The sequence below is a fragment of the Aulonocara stuartgranti genome (genome assembly GCF_965226115.1).
Source record: "Aulonocara stuartgranti genome assembly, chromosome: 13".
NCBI classification, from domain to species: domain Eukaryota; kingdom Metazoa; phylum Chordata; class Actinopteri; order Cichliformes; family Cichlidae; genus Aulonocara; species Aulonocara stuartgranti.
Genome location: NC_138949.1, coordinates 17,269,953 through 17,290,861, shown reverse-complemented (window position 1 = coordinate 17,290,861; position 20,909 = coordinate 17,269,953). Strand labels below are relative to the sequence as shown.

Sequence of the window (20,909 nt, the reverse complement as noted above, 5' to 3'; positions counted from 1 at the left end):
GGAGTCTCCAGAGGGTATGTAGTGAGAGTAGTAGTTCCTGAGAGAAGAGGAATGACTAAGAAGCAAGATTGAACACATGGGTGTGAATTAGAAGGAGAAAGGTGTAACGACGAAGAAACGAGGAGCACAGGTAGTGAAAGCAGATGAGTTTAAATACCTGGGGTCACCCATCCAAAGCCATGGAGGGTTTGTGTTGACTTGTGAAAGGAGGATAGCAGCAAAAGTGACACTAACAAGACAGGAGGATGAGCTGGAGATGGAAAAGTTGAAGAAAATAAGATCAGGTCAAGTGGTTTAGAGACAAACAGAGAGGCAAGGCTGAGACAGAGGGATGGTGGATATTGGAAAAAAGTATGGTGACACGAGAGCTGCAACTGAGGGAAAAAAGGGGAAGACCACAGAGAACATTTATGGCGGATATGCAGAGCTGGTGTGACAGACGGGTTTAAGGGACACGGTGAGATGAGATGGCTGCAGATGATTTGCTGTGGGTGCGGTCACCTATGTGTGACAAAACGCCAAAGAGCTTCCTCTATCACCAGCAATAAAGACAACCACATTTTTCCGTGAAAATTCATCTTTATTGATACCATACATGAATTATCAATGACAGAAACCTGGCAAAAAAATATAGATATAAAACCACCCCCATGATGAGGTGCTACAGGAGCCAGCTATGGGTGCATTGCCATTTCATCTCTGTCTCATACACCCTTATATTTCCCAAACAGAAAACACAGGGTGTTGATAAGTTGCTCCTAGATTCAATTCTGTGTCTGCCTGCTGAACTGAAACACCACAAAAGTAGACTAGGGGTGCTGGAGACGATGAATAAGGATTTCAACACAATAGCCTGCAGCCTAGTGTAGATTTACAGATGGCTTTTCAGCCAAAAACGATGGAGGAATTTCTGGCAGGCTGCGCACTCATGTGCTCTGTGAGACCCCTGCTGGACAGTCTACAAATTACCATGCAACAGCTGTTAGCCGGCATCTGGGTGATGCTGTCAGGCAACTTTTTCCCTATTTCTCTGCAAACCCTGACACCACAGCTTTAAGACCAACTTCCCCAAGGGTAAGATCCAATGTCAGTGGTCAACCTTCCTTTTTTGTTAAACTCATCTCTCAGATATTAACATTTATCTGAAAAACAGACATCAAATAGCCTAAAAACAAGACCATAAGTATTATAATTAAAAGGTTTTGGTCAATCCTATTAAATTTCAATAAAGGTCGCACCATTGTGGCACATTTCCAGCATGTAAGGAACTTGAGGCATACAACTGGATGACTTTGAGGTCAACACTTTCTGTCACCGTTGCCATTTACTGGTTTTCAAATACACCTGACGCTTCCACACCCTCGATGGCATTTAAATTCCTCCTCGATAATACTGAGCCAACAGAACAATGTGCAAACTGCATCTCCGTAAGAAACACAACAGAATGACCTCCGTTGGCATTAACTGACTCAGCAGCCCCACAAATTCCTCCATATATCATCATGAATATTGTACAGGTGGGTTCAACCTAAACAGAACATCAGTACATAGAAAAATAAATACAGTTTCCTAAAATGCGGGCAAAAATTGTTTTTTAAGTCAGTGATTGTACCATTAAAAATCACGTTTTTAAAAAAAAAAAAAAAAAAAAAAACTTAAGAGGTTTTTCATCTCTTTACATTAGATTGAGTATCTCATAGTTCTAGGGAGGAATACATAGAATAACTTTTACAGAAATTACTACCTAAAAATATACAAGCACAGACACAAACATGAGGAGTAAAGCCAACAAATGATTCATTATATAACATAAAACAGCGCCGTTTAAACAGTATAAGAATCTTTACATGTAGCTCCTTGGTCTGCAGCTTTCTTAATTGTACTTAAAAACATTTCTGGGAAGCTTAAGTTAATACAAAAGTCTTATTTTTTATTTTACAACCCCATCAAAAGTTGTTTTTAAAATATTTGAGTAGCAAATTTGATTTCTATCATTATATTCTTTGAATAGAGGACCCTCACCCCAATATAGAGATCTGAAGACAAAGCAAACAGTTCTGCGATGATAAGACAACAGATGTGAACCAGGTGCTCGATGGAAATTTACCTGGGGAAACTGGTTTCCAGTGTGCTACTCTGAACTCGCATCAGATAGTTAAGCACTGGCCCTGTTGTCTCCAGCCTGTTTAGCACTGAAGCCAATGGGCCAGATGACAGCTGGATGTCTGAGACACATGGATGACATATCAAGGATAGACTTACATGAAAGTTATTTACCATCACAATAAGAATGATCTAACAGCAATATTTCTACATTAATATACTGCAGGTTTCAGATGTTTACAGTTCTTACATTAGCAATAATAGAAAAGGAAAAAAAATACACCGTCAATTCATAAGAAAAATAGATTGCCGTTAATAGTGGAAAACAGTGCAAAGAATATTCTGGGGTGTTTTTTGTTGGCTTGCTTGTCTGTTTATTTTTAGAAATTGTTTACAAAAAAAATTGAAAAACAAAACAAAATCAAAACAAGTCTAAAACATAGAAAATAAAAACACACTTCTGTTAGCGCCTGGTGCTCTGGTCCAGACACGCTGCATACCACCTTTCTCCAGTACCTCAACGTTTTATGCTGAAGGTGTAAGGTAACCGTGTTAGTGTGTGCGCACTGCTGTGAGTGTGTGCGTGTTTGCATGTGTGTGTATGTGTATGGGTGTGTGTCTGTCAGTGTTTGTGTGTGTTTAAGATTTAGCGTAGTGGTTCTCAACTCCGGTCCTCAAGCTCCGGCACTGTACAGGTTTTTGTTCCAACCAGGTCCTACAAAAACAAATAATTGAGTTTTTAAAAACCGAACGTTGAATTTTGATACTAAGAGTGCACACAGTTTTCTGCAGCCTGCAAAAACATGTCAAATAAAAGCTAAGCATTCCTTCCCTGTGACATGAGCACAACAGAAACAGTGACGTGCGAGGCTGACGGGAACGCACGCCTGAGAGACCCGAGGTTGGAACAAGAACCCGCTGACATGGGCGCCGCTGCGAGCACTCGGACAACCGGACACGCCAACTCTGGCTCAAACATTGTGGTGAGCGATGATTGCGGGACGAGGGAGGTGGGGGGGTAAACACACATACACGCACACTGCCAGCCCGCCAGACTCACCACACCACTAAGAGGACTGGTTGTAGCCGGGCAGACTAGGGCCAAGGCTGAGCACCAATGATCATGTGAGGGAGGTAGAGTGGCTGAACTGGCCTTTGTGTGACGGCAATAAGCTCGATTGGTCAATCTATTTCACCACCCACTCTCCTTTTATCATGAAAGAACACAAATAAAAATTAACTCAACATAAGCGCTCGAAGCCGCCCTCCCTGACCCCTCTTGCTAGCATGTTGGCTCAGGTGGATCCCAGTAAGTTTTTTGGGGGGGGGAGAAAAAAAAATACAAAAACAAAACGAGTTGGGACCCCCCTCGTCTACTGGGACGACTGGGAGTTGTCATTCTTGCTCTCCTGACTGGAGGGTGCCTTGTTGTTCCAGGGCGAGTGTGCCCCCAGTGCAGGTGAGCTGTTGAAACTGTCCTCATCCTCCAGGCCATTCGCCCCATCGTACTGCGTGTTCTCCAGCCGCGTGATCAGACGCTCGTCCTCGTCACCAAACTCCCCTCCCATCAGAGTGGGCTCGCCCACCATCATCACATCCTAAAGGGGACAGCAAGGGCCGGTACAAATTATCCCCATAATACAGGGGGGTGCGCGGAATGACTGCACGCATGGGTCACTAACCCTGAACTCAACTCTGTAGTTGTTCATTTCGTTTTGGTTTTTGCTTTAGGTGCAATCTGACTGGGCTCAATTCCAGCATTACATTTATTTGTTTTATGAACGTCATTATACTGGAAATCAAGGGAACCCAAGTATTAAAAGCTTTCCATTTTAGTGTCCTCTTATTCTGAACCAAATCACAACTGGACAATGTGTGTTCAGGTCATCTACTCAGACATTTAAGTAGTCCATGTGGCCCTGACTCCCTGTCCCGAGAACCAGGGTCGAGAAGCCTTTCCTACTGGCCAGAAGTGGGCATCCCTGATCCTTGAGTGCTGCATCACGGGGGTTTTCATTCCACCTCGGGTCTCGTTCGCTCAGTCAAACAAGCAGTGCTGTGTGAAATCACGTGCTCTGATAGACTCAGTGGTAACTCTAAGACCGGGATAACACGGCAGATTTAGAGTGAAAGCCTAACTATCCCACTGGAAATCAGAGCAAGGTTAACCCTACCCCACAGACCCAAAATATATTAAGCAGAGACGGAGGTCAGTTGTACCTCCTCTATATGATAGACCGTTTAACCTGTGGCCCTAGAGGACCAGGGACTGCCCATCACTGGATCACATGAGGGGGTCTAAAACCTAAATCTATCCTCTGTAGAATTACAAAAAACAAAACCACACACACACACGCACACACACACACCCCCACACACACACACACAAAAACCTAATCCCACCAAACTCCGAGTCCAAATGCCTCCCTGACCTACCTCCACCCAAACCTGGTACTACAACTAAACATGCTAGCAACCCCAGCTCCCACCCAATATACGCATACAAAGAATTTTCTGACCCCTCTGCCCTTCTTTCCAACCCTTACACCCTTTTTTTCCCCCCCATGCCTTGCTCAGCTGAAGTTTGGAGGTGCAGACAGAAGTCAAGTAGATGTAATGCTTACAGGTACCTGGCTGGAGAGTGAAAAGCTGTTGGCTGGACTCTTCTTTTTACTGTTGCTGTTGTTATTGCTGCCTCCGCCAGAGCTCACGGTGCTCCCGCCGGACACCTTCCTTTTCCGCCGCTTGTTTGGAGCTTGTCTGGCAGGCTCAGCTACAAGCACAGAAAGACATGTTTCACATAAATCTCTATAAATCACTAGTTTCTAGGTCATTTACAGATAAGAAACTATCACGCAGCAGCTGCTGGATTTTAGTATGGGTGCTTCAAAGCTTAAATTGAAAGGGTAACTATCATAAATGCCACTGGCTATTTCAAACGCGTTACCTGGAGGCGCTACCATTCTTTGCCACTTTTGGAAGAGGCAGGTCTTCAGGCAGTCTCTGGGGCTCAAACTATAGGTTTTATGCCTAGACATCAATTCTTGCATGGGTTCCAATATCACACATAGCTTAAGGGAAGACGAGAGAGGCCAAAGTTGAATGATAGATGTTAGATTGTTCCAAACACAGATAATTCACCAATATGTTACCAAAAAAAAGAAGAAAAAAAAAAAGAACAAGATCAAGAAGGAAATTTGCTTACACGGAGGTAGTTGAGCGTGGAGTTGGACAGCCCACATCTGGTGATATTTTTAGCCAGCTGATCAAGCATCTGGGGATCCTGGAGGATAGGGGGAAAAAAACAAACAAGTAATGACCAATTGCACGCACGGTACGTGAATCTGAGTATTAAAGAGGGGCTTGTTTACACGGCAACTCACATGCATAGCCAAAATGCTCCTCGGTAGGACCTCTCTGTGTTGTCTGATGCTGAAGTGCCACGTCTTGATCCTCATCATGTCGTCAAACATAAACTCTAGGTACAGGCGGCCCTCAACACAAATCTAAATCAAACAGCAGAGATCATGGGTTACCATCTCAACAAAAGGTTCAGAGACAATTGTGCGTCTATTATCCACACTGGCATTACCTGTGTAAACATAGGTTTGCCGTTCTGGGTCACCATGGTGCACTGGTCACAATCGAGAGACACAAAGTTACTATGGAACGACTCCTTTGGATGCTTCAAAACATAGAAGAGCTCAGTGGCGCCCCCCTCAAAGATACTTCTGAAGTACCGGGGAATCAACGTTCTGCCGATGGCTGCAGACAAAATGTGCCAAAGTTAAAAGCTTAAAGCTGACAGGACATTAAAAAAAAAAAAAAAAAAAAAGCCGTCATCTGATTTATAAAAACCTTATAATACGGTACAACCCCAACAGACCACTCTTCTCTTAGACAGCAGGACATTTAAAAGTAGCATGGGAGGCAGAGCCTTCAGCTTTCAGGCCCCTCTCCTGTGGAACCAGCTCCCAGTTTGGATTCAGGAGACACCCTCTACTTTTAAGATTAGGCTTAAAACCTTACTTTTTGATAAAGCTTATATTTGGGGCTGGATCAGGTGATCCTCAATCCTATTTAGTTATGCTCCAATAGCTCTGGGCTGCTGGGGCCTTGCCATAATGCAGCAAGTGTTTCCTCTTCACTTACTTCTTTTCACTCTGATTATAAACCACTCTGCATTTAATCATTAGTTATTATTAATCTCTGGTTCTTTTCTACAGTGTGTCTTTTGTCCTGTCTCTCATTCCCACTGTTGCCAAGTGCTTGCTCATAAGCAGGTCACCTGATTGTTGGGGTTTTCTCTTTATTATTGTAGGGTGTTAAAATAAAACATATTCAATGACAAGCAGCTATCATTTCTTTGAAAACATATTTCTTACTGTATCGTTTTGGACCATCTTCCAGACAGAAAGTGATCGTGAGCATAGCATCATCTTCAAAAAACTCTGTGGTGAAGGCATCCCACCAGAGATTGTCACAGTCCTATGAGCAGAAGAAGAAACATTTTTCAGTTTTTGATTCCTCAAAATGTGCAGTGAGTTATGTTAAAATAGGTCATGTTCAAAAGGAAGAACAGATGCCATTTGAAAAAAACAAGAACTAGAAATTCATATACCTGCACCTCTCCTATAACCTTTCTACTCCTCAGGACAACAGAATGAAACGCACGCAAAAAGCCCTGCGATTGGCGACCTGTCCATGGTGTACCTGAATCTCACCCTGTGACACCTCAGATGATAGTCATTCAGCAGCTTTAAGCATTTTCTTAAAGATAAATGTTAAAGTGTGTTTTCCTGGATAAGCAACCAAACCCAACAATTCACTTTCCTGAAAGTAAAACTCAATTCCAGTAGTTCTTCCAGCTGTAGCATTTCCTGTAGTGTGCAAACAGCCTCACAACGTAACAACACATAATGGCTACTCTTTTGCCCGTTTAGGCATAGAAACAGTTGGTACTCCAATTATGTTTTAGCCAGGTTTATCAGATAATCCTATTAGAGTCTGGATGTAACTCAAGTCTGAGTTCTGACTTAATTTTCTCGCATAATCCCTAACATGGTTACCTACACATCAACAGCTGTTGGGAGGGAAATCTAAAAATAGGGCAACAGTACCGGTAAGTGGTTTACAGGATCTGCAAAATGTAGTTCTACGAGGACTTTATTACATTTCCTGCTTGGAAATAAAAGACAGGCTCTGTGTTTTTGTGAAACAGTTTGTGTTGGGTTGCTACTACACTGTGTGAAATACAAAACGATTCTCACCTCTGTCCAGTTCTGTAATCTTTTGTTCAGCTCATATATCCGGTAGTCTGTCTGGTTCCCATACGGTGTGGGTCTCCTGAAACAGAAAATGGGGATATTCAACACACCCTGCAGTGGGGGCTGCTTCAGTGCACTTACACCCGTAGTGCAAACAAAAGCAATAATCCAAGAGCAGCTTCAAACTAAATGCAGCATAAATTTTTGAACAGTATATGCTATATAAAGGACTTCTGACCTAAAACAGGATCAAATGGCGTTAATTATTTAAGCATCAATGTGCTCACCCCATTCCAGGCTCCATGTATGAGGGGGGATACATGGGTGTAGGCCTAGGACAAAAAAAAAAAAAAAAAAAGATATTGATAATCTCCACCAAGCATGTATGCCTTTAATAACATTCTGCAAATAGATTGCATTTCATAACCTCTCCATATTATTAAAATTAAATAAATAAATGTAAAAACAGACGTCTTATATTCTTAAGTAAACATCAAGAAAACTGATTTTATAATAAAAACAAGAAGCCTGCAAGAAGTCAAAAGATAAGACATCAAGAGGGTAACAAATGGCATAATTTACTGGCTGAATGAATTCACAAATTTCCCTTGAGAGCTCAGCTCAGACCTACCCCACATCTCTGTCCAGCATAGCGCCTGGGTGGAAGGGGGGAAAGCTGCCGCCGTTGGGGGGCTCCTTAGGAGAGTACAGCTTGAATGACTTTGACGAACAGCCTGCACACAACCCCGGAGCAGAGGAGGAGGAGGGGGGGGAGGGGGGGCAGAGAATTAAAGGAGATTTAGATTACTTTGGATTTAGCTCATTCAAATCGCAGCAACATCTCAGTAATCTAATGTTGGATGATTTTGTTCAGACTTGTTCAAATAAAAGCCCACTGCCATAACAATTTCCTGCTGCTCTCATCATCTAATGCACCTTCAATCTGCTAAATGGACAAGAAAACAAATGATTGTTTTGGGGAGGGGGGGTATATTTATTAACCTGTAGACATCTGAAAACACAAACTGCAAAATGAGTGGAAACCAGATCCACTGGCATATTTTTTGTATTTTTGTGGCACCTGTACCATTACTGGTGACCCTCCTCTCAACATACAGCCCTATGTGAACCTAAAACCATGCCTCTCTACACTGTGTGCTGGACTCCCCCCTCTTGCTGCCTCTTCTATACCCATCCCCCCCCCCATCCCTACACTGGCTGTTGTTAACCCCTGTCTGCCCAGATAACACAGTCATGCTCAAACAATCTGGCAGTGCTGAGAAAACATCTACTCAAGAAGGCTCCACACAAACAGCTGCTTCAAGTTTTAGGGTCTCAAAAGATATTTTATACCCAGGTTGTAGGAAAACAACCCCTAGAAATCTGAGTCAGACCGGCCAGTCACAGCAACCCTCCAGTTCCCCTACCCTTTGAAGCAGACACAGAAGTGGGGCACCAACATGAGGAATTTAAAGTATGTTTTGATAGGCAGGTATTAGCAACATTTAAATAACAGCAAAACCCATTTGTATCCAGTTGTTTAACAATGCCTACACTGCCTGTAAATGTGGTATTCCCAACAGGCACCTGCATAATGTTAATTTGACCTACAATTTATGCACAACGGTTGGTCACTGTCTGCTTGGCATAGGAAAGAGGGGGCTGTACTTAATTAAAACCAGCAGGGGGAGAAACGTCGACTCCCAGCGCCATGCATGCTAATGCAAACCAAAACCATAGAGGGGTGTAAATGTAAGATTTTTGCCACTTTCTGTGAACTGATCGAGTTATCTACATGTGCACCAATTCTCAAATGGTGATTGTTAGGTTCAAACAGAGAGAGAAAAACATTAATTGTCCTCCTTCACCACACACTACTACAACTCCTCCTCCATTTACTTTCACCCTTTTCTTCCTTCTTTCTGTATACTCTCAAGAGTCATGGTAGGTCATCTTCTCCTCCCTATTAGTATGAGGCTGATCTTGCTCAAGGCCACCCAACAATGGTTCCCTACACATTACCTCTGACCTATACACCCACCCCCAGCAAGTCTAGCCATTAGTCCCAGACTGCATTCAGGCCCATATGATAAGCCTTTGTTCATTTTGATGCTGATCCCACAGCTTTGTGCAAAACATAATGTCCAGTGTAACAAATCACATCTCTATTGTGAAAAAACAAAAAAAACAACCTTTCTTCAATCACAACCCTTAATGTGAAAACAGAAACAGCTACAATGAAGCTACAATCAAATTATGCAAAGATATTTTAAAACAAAGGCCCTGAGGAAAAAAAAATGTTGACACATGGGGGATTCTCACCTCTAACATAAATACACACACAAATATGAGGTTCAATCAGCAGTACTAACCCATCTAAAAAAAAAAAAACCCTGCAGATCATTAGATCCTTATGCATGTAAACAACTACTAACACGAAAAGACAGGCTCAGAGGCACCTAAGGTTAAAGGATGTCACGTACTGACAAATGACTACAGTCCTTAAGCATCCTTGAACAGAGTAAACTTTAACAAGGTGAGAGATCACGATGCATATTTCACTACGCTAACAAAAGGTTAACTTAACTGGACTTTGATGCAGTTCAGTCCGCCCAAACTGCTTAATGCAAACAATAGAGCTGCATCCAGAGGATGGCCATCAGCCAATAAAACATCCAAAGCTATGTGCAAGACTCCTAACGTATTTGCACAGCTCTCTGGTGTCACCTCATTGCTCCGTGTATTCACATGCATGAGCAGTATACCTGTAAAAATGCGCGAGCATCCACTTTAACAGCACGGGCCAGGCGTAAACTGAACCACAGGGCCGCGTTCATTAACATTAACCGTTTGCAGAAAACGGATGCCATTGCTAAGCTATTAACCCACTTGCTAAATATCACCGCCCTCCGCTCCCTATCCCCCCGTGTCTGTTTACGATCAATTTCAGCGGATATTGTGAACCTGTGATGCTGCTAACCTGGTATAGCAGTTCGATTGAGTTACCTGCAGAGAAACGTCCACCTAAACGCGGTGCTGCTCAACACCTCGGGTCGGTGTTTCTAGCCAGCTAGCCTTGCTGCTAGCCGGAGCGGCTGGATGGTGAATTCTCCGCCGCTGATAATGTACTCTTGTGGTCCTAAACCAAACAGCTGACGACGGGAACTGAAACACTCCCGCTACTTCCCCGCTTCTGGTGAATTTGCAATTCCTGCTTATATGTTTTAAATGTCATTTGTCTGGAGGACTGTGTTCTACTACTACCGGACCCTTTGTTCCTGCCAGCCGAGACACGAACAAACAAAGGCCCCGCCTTCCTCCAGGCTCCTCCGCCCATCCCTACACACAGACCGGGACAAAAATCTCAGGCCCCAGTCAAGACAAATTGGGGCCCCCAATTTGTCCCATCAGTAGACCAGTGGCCCCCAGTGTAGTACAAGGTGGGTCCCCATTGCGAGGAACAACCGTCTCACTTAATCTTATTCCACAGTCTGACAGCATTGTGGGCCATGCCGTTTCTGTGCCAGCCCTGCGCTGAAGTATAGTGGGTATGAATAATATTTGGGTCAGCAGAGTTTAGGAGGGTAAGGTAGCTCTTTTTTCTTCTTTCATTGATGCAATCAAATATCCATCTGCACTTTGCCTACTGTATTTATTACAAGTCATAAAGTGTCATAGTCTATAATAGCATTGTAATAAGATGCCACACAAGTGAAATACACTGAAACATGTAGCTCACTTGCAAGTCTATCTTTTTGTCCAAGTATTACATGTGACATATCTCAGATATTTAACTATCTTGCACTTCACTTTGTTAAAATTGTGTGTGAACAGGCTGATTTTTAAAACACACCACATTGCTCCCTAACTGCAGTGCTAGATAATTAAATATCTTAATACTTGACCAAGTAACCACGTGTTGCAAAAAGAAAAAAAATGCATCATTATGTCTGCACTTTTTTTTCCCCTCATTCAAGCATTTTTAATCAAAAAAGTTACATAGACTTCATTACTGCTCAGTAAAAGCTGAATCTCAGATTTCATGATCAGATATGGCTGCAATAAAATATGTCTTTTTCCTACTTTAACTGTGGATCAAAGTGACAGGATTATGTCCCGTGAAACTGCAGTGTCTGAGATGATTTCTTCTCAACTTCCCACGCAGAGTGTCCGACCATTTATGAAAGCTCTGTGTGAGGGCACTGAAACAGTCAATCAGTCATAATGATCACTCATGAAGAATGAGTAGTCCTTTTAGAATATGCTGTAAAAGTAACACTGTGTTAGCAGTGCTGGACCCATTTAAACTAGTGGTCATCCAAGTCCTGCACAATCTTAAAACCCCTTAACCTTTATTCTTTTCATGGAGTGTGAATCAAACATCCTATTTATACCATTAAATCAGTTATGACTTGCTACCGACATAGCGCTTTTAATTGTATCTTTGTAAAGGCCTATTAAAAGTGATTGACGCGGCTGATGACTCAAATCTTTTCAACCACAGCTCTGTGCCCGTCATAGCCTCAGTTCGCGTAGGCTAATCTGCAGCCTCACTTTTAATCAATAACCACTCTAATGTTTACAAGCAATATATTTGAGGCCTAGAGAACCATTTGTGGTCTCAAAGTGCATTTTAAGCTCATTTGTTGAGGCTTTCACTTGAGCTGCCAGTCAGTTAGAATTTCTATAAGCCGGGAGTGCAGCCTAGGGAAGTGAAGCTATGCTTTTTGAGATGTACAGTAAACACATCTGACCCACACCAGCGTCTCTCAGCGCACAAACCCTATGTTATATATAGAGCAGAGATATGTAAAACTGTATGCAAAAAAAAAAAAAAAAAAAAAAGCAGGCACTGCTGTACGCAGTTTTCAGAGAAGGATGCACCACCTGTGGTCTAATCTGTTAGTGATAACACAAGCCCAACTTTGAGATCGCTTGTTGAACAAAACCAAAGCTGGCTGGTGTATCAACTCCTTGTGCAAGTCAGTTTTGATGGACTTGCACAGAGGTGTGAAAGGACAGCATCTCCCTCTGCTGGCAAATGCTGATAAAAGAAAAAAACATTTATCTCATGCTTCAAAGTAGAATGAATTTACTGTCCTGGAGTTTACAGTAATATTTGATTTTGGCCATAACAACAAATTTGTACATGCTCCGCTGTAGTTGTATATTAAATTCTATTATCAACAATATACATATGCACAAAATCCATTAGTGTGGATTTCATGGCAATATGCATTACCACATGCATTACTCTGAACTGAATCCTCTTTAATCTGTATTCGGTAAGAGTCACATTTAGCACATAGTCACCTGGCAGGCAGTGATAACATTAAAGGCACCATAGCGCAGGAACTAAGTCCTATTTTGGTCTCAGAAAAGGAGGTTTTGAACGGCACAGGTATTCGTGTACAAACACCGATATATCGTCTTTTTTTTATATCTATCTATCTATCTATACACACGCACACGCACACACAGAGAGAGAGTTGGGCCGACTTGCATTCAGTCTGCTTTGTCTTGCTCGACTTCTGTGCTTTGTTTCATTGTTGCAAAAAAAGGTTTTTCCATTTTTATTTATTCATTGGTTATTTAAACTCTGGCTTGCTTAGGCAAATAATATACTAGGAAAAACTGATATTGATAAACAAAATAGGTCATCACACACTAGCCACATGTAATTATGCCTCGAAAACATTTTCCAGGCCCTTCAAATGCATTACGACTTTGACCAAGCGTGTGACAAAAGAGCTTTTAGCAGCACTGAGGAAATCTGAAGAAAGCTGGTGAAGAAGAGGATGTTCCAATTCCTGTTGCTGCTTTTTTAGACACCGCAGTGGAAGTATAAGCCTGTCTGGGAAACTGTTGTGACACCTGACTGGAAGTGATAGCAACAAGGCAGGAGACTGTCCTAACACAGGCGTCACCCAGAGGATGCTGCTGTGGTTTACCGAGAGGAAGTTAACAGTGTGTGTTCAAGACATGGCAAAGGATAACGACAGAGAGAAAAACCTCATGTCTGTGTGAAGGTCTGTGTCGTGAACAGTAGCAACAACACAGATCTCGGACCTGCAGCCAGACTGAATTAACAAATTCCTTGGAAAGAGTTAAAATTTTAGGTTTTAAAATGAATTTCACAGTCTCCCTGCTGAAATGAAATTCGTGGGGGTGGTAAGTTCTCCAGATAAAATTTTAGCTGTTTAAACTTAAGAACTAAGACAGACTACGATATTATTTAGAGACTAAGCATGGAAATCCCCAAAAGGGTATAAAGACACAGCATTTAATTGTAATGAAATATGTAAACTTAAAGCGATGCACAACATCACTTACTCTCTTACCCAAAATTAGAAGCAGAAGAAACAACTTACAGCAAAACTCCCTTCAATAATGTCAGTGTTTCAATATTAGTCTTGATTTGCATAAAACTGATCAAATATAAGGCTTGCCATTCAGCACTCTAACCCATCTTGACACCAACTTTACTTTGCACAGGTTGAATAATTCATGATACATTTAATAAAAAGGGGGAGAAAAAACAAATCTGGTTGGATTAATAAACCATTCCTGGTGTTGAGTCCACATAGGCGGCACAAAGATATAGTTTTCAGCTCTCCTTATACTTTGTTTTTACAGCAGTCTGCTGTCGTCTTCACTAGCTTGTACATGTTTTACAATTACAGGTGTGCTTCAATAGAAAAATAATTTCCTCCCCATTTCGATGTCTCCCTATCCTCCCCCTGTTTTCAGCTGGGTGGCACATGCCAGCTTTCTCTTGCCATCCTGTCAGCCTGCAGCAGATGTGACATCACTACAGCTCATCTCCACTCTGCCTGCCCCCCCCCCCCCCCCCCCAACAAAAAAAAAAAAATTCTCCGACTCCCCCAGCATCTCTGTCTGTCTCCCACGCATTCCTTCTTTCTCTCTGCCTCTGCACACACAGCCATTTTGATCTAGCAAACAAGATCTGAGAGCCTCAGTAGAATAGAGAGAGGCGGGGAAAGGAGAAGAAGCAAGAGAATTGAGGAGAAAAAGAAAGCGAGGCAGGCTTTTCAGTTCAGTGAGATAAAGCTGAAGGAGTCACGTTGTTGTGTAACAGTAATCACACACAAAAAAAATCCTAGCTGTTTGGCTGCCATCTTGGCTCTGCTTTAAGTCACTTTTCTTTAATCAGGAACCACGTGACTTTCTGCATGAGGTAACGCCACTTTTACTGCAAAAGGCAGTAGGCGAGGGATGAAGGAGTGACTGAAAGGGAGAGGAAGAGAGGGTGAAAGAGGGAAAGGAAGAGGAGCGAGAGAGTGAGATGAGGAAGGCAGAAATGGGAGGGAGGGGTTAGAGTGGGATGGGTGAGAGACGGAGAGAGTGGTGAGCAAAGGGGAGCGCATGCTTGAGTGGGTGCATGCGAGAATGGGGGGGGGGGGGGGGGGGGGGTATCTTCAGCTCACAAGCAATCTATTTTTACCATTTAGCCTGAACAAAGGATGTGATTGGCTCCACTGTGTTAGGACGAATCTCCTTCACGCAAGGAACAAAGCCTTAAAAAGGTTAATTCACAGCAAAGTCACAACAACAGCAGGATGTCACAGGGTTGTCACCGAGCTAGACAGCCATGAGAATGCCGTTCTTTATTCTGGCTTATAAACAGCAAGTATGCCTAGTGAAAAAACAAAACACATCTGTGCAATTCTGACCGAATAAATGTGAAAATGATGTTAGAACTATAGACAACTTGTTTTTACAATGTAGATTCATGCAGGAATGATGGGGAAGATCTCCCATTCAGGAACATACAAGAATGTAAACAAACCAGCCTTCAAATATAATGATTTACAGCATGCAGACACAGGGAGGGAGACAGAGAGAGAGAGAGAGAGAGAAACAGCAAACCAGCTTGGATCAACATGACTCTGGTTATTTGTGAGACCTACCAGCCTAAACTTGTCCTAGCAGGCTCCTCGTGATGGTGCACAAACGAGCGAGTGTACTTGCATCCTGCACTGCAAATTTTTCCAAGCACGCATGTGTAAGCCTATGTAAGTCTGTGACTGTTTAAGCGGTGGTACACGGCATGCACATGGCAGATCACTCTGGTGGACCGTGTTCTCCGTACATCCTTCAAAAACATGTGGATGTCATTAAAAGTTTCTGCTCCACAGTACGGTCTGTTAACAGGGGGAACGAAGGAGGCAGAGTCACTGAAATGCTACAGGAGGGAGAAAAGAACCTAGATAGTACAGAAACAAAAACATCTGAGAGAAGGACATCAAGCAGAGGCCCTAATATTACTCCATTTGATAGCTGATTGCCCATGAATCAGAGCAGCCCCATTAAAATGATACTGACACCCTAATTCAATCTGCCCTCTCCAAAATCCCCCGAGCAGATGCTACGATTCAATTTCTATCTGATATCTTTTCCAATGTGATGCACAGAGCCCGTCCCCTGGCACCGTGAGGCTTTTCACTGTGTGCAAGGCAACCATCTCTGTAGCCTGCCTGCTCTCAGTGGGATACTTTTAAAGAGAAATTGCTCCAAAGTCAAAAAAAGGGGGATCAAACACACCATGAAGAGAACAGATTAGAAGATGTACTTGATAAAAACTGCCAAAACATTTTGCTTGCCAGAGACTGACATGTGCAGACAGACTCCGACTGTACTAGATGCTCTTCCTCTTGCTCTGATAGAGTAGCACAAGAGCCAACTGTAGATCCTGAATATCAATAACACTCAATTCTGTGGTTATAATCCATACTTTAGCTAACCGTTAAAGCTTAAGAGTGCAAGTCTTATTTTCTGAAAGACATGCAGGAATGCAAAATGCAAAGTCACAATGACAAAGAGCTGTGCAATAGCCCAAATGTAGCTTAACTCTAGGCAAGTTGGTTAAGTCTTAAGTACCCTCATTAATAGTTTAAATCCATCAAGGGAGCTTTAAACCATTTTGAAGCAAGTAAATTAAAGTACTTTTGCCTCATTCAGTTCTGACCCCCGGGACAAATCTAAAATGTATGTGACACTAAGCAGTGAGTTCCAACAACTCTTCTAGATGTACAAGAGCCCTAATATCCGTTAAGCAAAACTACAGTGGCCAGATGAAGCTGAGAAATGGAGTACTTATTGATATCTCAGTCTCTGTATGTGGTAAAACTCAAAGAGCCATTGATCAACCGCACAGCAGGCTAGCGTGACTGAGAGGCTCTGCTGAACAACTCAATCCTAAAGTGTGGTAGCCTCAGTCTATAACCTTGTTTTAGGACATGTGCTGCGAGTGAAGCATGGATTCACCGCCACACTGCATGCCCACACAAACTCACACTCGCATAGCTTGACGTTGGCCCTAGGGGGGTTTGCAGCACTTTTACATAAGTCATCTTTTTGACAGCACCACTGAGCACAGAGACGGAGGAGGAAAGAGGGAGATCAGAGACAGGAAGAGATAAAGAAGAGAGAGTAGGCACTCACCGGGACATGCACAACCTCCAACAGACATCTTCTCACATGTTGGGTTCTTCTCTAAACGAAACAGCTGCACTCAGTCCACACGCTGCTCGCATGGGCCAACTCTGAGGAAAACAACACAGACAGAGGGGTGGAGAGATAAGAGGGAGTGGTACAAAGCAGGGCATGTACACCACAACTACACTCCTCTCTCTCTCCGTCAGAGGCAGGAAGTTGGCACTGGTGCTCTAGCTGCATCATTAATAGGCATATTGCAACACAAGTGGGAGGGAAAATAGAGAAAGGAGTGAAATAGGAAGAAAAGAGTGTGTGAGACTGGAGTAAGTAATATGGACTGGAGCAAGGGAGCGTGTGTGAAATGGAGAATGCAGGAGGGAGGCAATTAGAGCAAAGGAGAGGAAAAAGAGAAACTGCACAAGGTGTGTGTGTGTGCGCGTGCGTGTCAGTGATGCATCGTCTATTTTTGCCCGGTGCTGCTGTGGGAGATAAACATACTCAGTAGGAGCCCAGAGGCAGAGGGTCATTACCGCCAAACAAACACGCATGCACAAACACACTCTCACACACACACCGTGCCTCATGTATGACAGATTTTCATCTCTCTTTCCGTCTCCCTCTCCTTCCTTTTGTTTTTCTGCTGCAGAGAAAACGCGGGTGTTAATCACTACAGACAGTATCGATTAAAAATGCAAAGCCCACCTGGAGCGCAGGGACACCGGAGACCCATGGGAGGCAGGAGGCGCGTGCGTGCGCAAATGCGCACAAGCCCACAACCAAGAGCTGAGTGTAAACAGTCTGACTCCATTGCAAACGTCTGTTCAGCAAACCCTACTTCTTTTTCCTTTTTTTTGGCTTTTTAATCTTACTGAACTGTCAGTTTAATCTCCTCACTCTGTTGATATTACTTTGACCTTTCTGCAGCTTGATGTGATTGTGATTCATTTCCTCTCCCTCCTCCATTTCACTGGTTTCCTTTTCCTTTCATCCCACAACTTCTCTTGGCCCAAGCGTGCCTGCTCTCTGAGCCAATAATCTCATAATCTCACACATCACTACACAAACACACAAGCACATAACCGACTCTCATAATTTAGATGTCTTTGTTGCTCATCTACTTCATCCTGTCAAATGGGTGAAAGTCTATGCGGTGAATTATCACCAAATTATTGAGACTAAACGGGAAACGGTGAAAAGGTTTAAAGATGATAGGAAATGAGCCTGGGTCATAACTGCGTCAGTAAATATCGGGCAGAATACTTTTTTTTTTTTTAAACAAAGATGCATGTGTCCCAGAGGCCATTTCTGCATTACCAGTCAGAATTTGGAAAACCATGGAAAAAGTTTGCACTGTTTTTTTTTTAATGCAGCATAATGAGTTAGGGTGCACACAAAGTAACGCAGAAGAGTCAAAAAATAGATAGCAGTTAGCTCAAAAGTAATGGATCAGTGGTTGATCGCTACAAAAGGCACAAGTAAAAAGTTTGGTAAACAGCTAAAGTAGAAGATAAATGGCTAAAATAGAAGCCAGTAGAATAGTGTATGTCATGCAGTCCAGGTTACAGGTTAGCTGGCAATTTTACAGCATTTTCTTTTTTTTAAACAGTGCTGCCTAGTTTGGGTTGAAATTTAGTTTAAAAATATGACATATGTGTGGACTATGTGAAAAACTGGGGGGGGGGGGGGGGGGGGGGGGTTGTTGATAGTGGGCTACATAACCACTGGTCTATGATATCCGTGTTGTCCCTGCATTAACAAAGGACTCCCAAGTGAGTTGAAGCCTCGTTTAACAAACCTCTGTTTTCCATTTTCTGTCACTCACAACCAATATGCCAACACAAGACAAACAACTGTCTCCACAGAAATGAAAGCTGACGGGCACATTCCCAACACAGCAGCTCACTGGCAGACGCATCACAGTTAAATGTCATACACAGTGTCAGACACTGCTCTTAGGACCAAGACACAATGAACAACCCTGCGGGCGTCCTCGTTTCCCTTTACTTGTCTTCTCCCCTCCTCTTTTCATTTGCCCTTCTCACACACAGACTTTTTTTGGCGTCTTTTGTTTCAACGGTGTTTGTCTTTCGGAGTCATCTCATCTCAATCTGCCGTTTCGTCACAGTTCAGTGTTTTTGTGCACCTCGATGGTCGCGATCAGTGGGTTTGACATCAAGACAACATCCTGCTACTTGTGAACTCTGAGCAACACAAGATATGAGAGAACAACAGAGACATCCCCAATAATGCAAGAAAAACAAACAGAAATAAAGAGCGTGAGGGAAGAAAGAGCAGGGAGGGTGTGCGAATGGGATTTTTGGAAATGGCTCCTGTTTCCAGGAGTGATAATGCTTTGAAGCCGAGCGCTTCAGCACTAACTGCACTGTTGTTCATCCTCTTTCTCACTCTCCTCTCTGCCTCTCACTCTCCCTGCTTGTGCAGATGCAGAGATTCCCGCTCTGTCAACACATTGCACAAAAAAGCTCTCTGAGAATAATGAAGTTCCCCCCTCTGTTCGCCTCCTTCTCTCCACTGTGGGAGCACGCAGCAGCAGCAGTTCCATAACACTATGTGACAGACAGCAAAGTGCCTGCACACAGACATGCTGCCAGTTTGGCTTACTGAGGCATGCGTCTCATCCTAGTGTGTTGTCTTTACACAGTGTAAAAACACTCCACAGAGCACCTTGATTCTTCATAAATATCTATTAAAATGTTTGAAAGGCTCTTGGTGCCACCATCGCCTTCCTCTCACTCTTTTGTCTTCCAGGTGTTCTACCCCCCCGCTTTTCTTTTCTCCACTATCTCTCTCACTCTCTCATTTACAGACAAACACTCTTAAATGTCCTCCATATCTGTGCTTACCTTTGTCTTCCTCTTTCTCCTCTTACCACACTCGCGCGAAAAAGTCCGCTCAGGCCAGCCACGCAGAGGAAACCAAGCTGGGCCAGCAGAGAGAGAGTGAGGGAGGAAGAATGTGATGAGCAGATGCAGATAGGAGACACAAATGGGTTGGGGGGTGGGGGGGTGGGGGTCTAGTAGTGTGCAAATTGGATGATGAGAAGGAAGGAAGGAGGGAGGGAAGGAAGGAAGGAAGGAGGCGGGAGGCGGTGGAAGAGGGGAAATGAGAGGAGGGAGGGGGTGATGGTGGTGGTGGTGGTGGGGGGCTCTCAGCTGCACTGGTATGAATATGACGCAGAGGCAGCAGCCAGAGCCACTTCTCTCCTCTCCTTTCGAGCCCCATCCCTCCATACCCACCGACAGACAGGAGAGAGGGGAGAGAGAGGGCACTGTATCCATGGCAACGGCAGAGCAGCGGTAGGTAGCAGTTAGGGAGTGTGCTGGGGCACAGTGGTGTTCCTTTCTTTCCCTGTCTCTCCAACACACAGACAAGCTCATAAGTCCTACAGCTCCCACAGATGTACAGTATACAGCCGCTGATACGCTGAAGGAAAACACAGAGGAAACGTGGGCAGCACTGACTCATTTGGACATGACAGATAATGAGAAGCAGACTGTTTGGGTCTGTTGTGTCTCAGGAAACTTGGAAAACTGGGGCCAGAGAAGGTTTATTATACTCTAAATGCAGGGGGGCGGGGACAACTGTCAGCATCAAGTAATGAAATTGTTGTCTTTTGTGTCAAGACATGGATAATATGAAACACTGCAAGTGCAATGAGGCCAGTGCTTTGCAGTGATGCCAACAAGTGAAGCTGATGACAATCAGCAAAATAAACAGATTCCCTGGCGTTCAAGTTGAAAGACAAACATGTGGCAAGCAGAGACATTACTGTAGGAACAAATATGCAACACTTCTTTCCAGACATTGTTTTTTCTGTCTATACCTACATCTATTTAGCATATAATTTTATGTAGAAAAAAAACAGTCTAAATTTTAATATCCATCACCCAGACATATGTGGACAAGAAAAGCAAGAGGATGAACTGCAACCTTTTCAAACACTAAAAAAAAGCAGTAGGCCTACTTCAAACTACTACTAGAACTATCAGAGACTGCATACCTTAACCAAGGCTGAAAATTCCCTCCACATCATGCACAAACATATTTGTTCGGTGTGTT

General features: G+C 43.3%; 1 protein-coding gene across 5 annotated transcripts; it reads right to left on the bottom strand.

Annotated features, from left to right (window-relative positions):
• Positions 1-559: 559 nt before the first annotated feature.
• ldb1a (LIM domain binding 1a) lies at positions 560-19,803 on the bottom strand. Of its 5 annotated transcripts, none has more exons than XM_082557281.1 (12): positions 19,694-19,803; positions 16,836-16,936; positions 8,002-8,104; positions 7,658-7,702; positions 7,374-7,449; positions 6,489-6,591; positions 5,696-5,868; positions 5,487-5,609; positions 5,309-5,386; positions 5,051-5,174; positions 4,728-4,876; positions 560-2,818 (listed from the first exon to the last, which is right to left on the bottom strand). In XM_082557281.1, exons 2-12 carry the CDS (start codon positions 16,861-16,863, stop codon positions 2,765-2,767), a joined length of 1,056 nt encoding a protein of 351 aa, XP_082413407.1. In that variant the 5' UTR covers positions 16,864-16,936; positions 19,694-19,803; the 3' UTR covers positions 560-2,764. The 5 variants fall into 5 exon arrangements, with proteins under 5 accessions (XP_082413407.1, XP_082413408.1, XP_082413404.1 ...); XM_082557282.1 differs by having other exon boundaries at positions 4,734-4,876; positions 19,694-19,802; XM_082557278.1 differs by lacking the exon at positions 560-2,818 and adding an exon at positions 3,294-3,701.
• Between the last annotated feature and the right edge of the window lie 1,106 nt (positions 19,804-20,909).

Coding starts and splice junctions, on each gene's coding strand:
- ldb1a (XM_082557278.1), bottom strand. CDS start 16,863: ATGTCTGTTGGAGGTTGTGCATGTCCCG. Junction 4,877..5,050: donor AAGAATGGTAGCGCCTCCAG/GTAACGCGTTTG, acceptor CTGTGCTTGTAG/CTGAGCCTGCCAGACAAGCT. Junction 3,702..4,727: donor CACTCTCCAGCCAGGTACCT/GTAAGCATTACA, acceptor TGTCCCCTTTAG/GATGTGATGATGGTGGGCGA.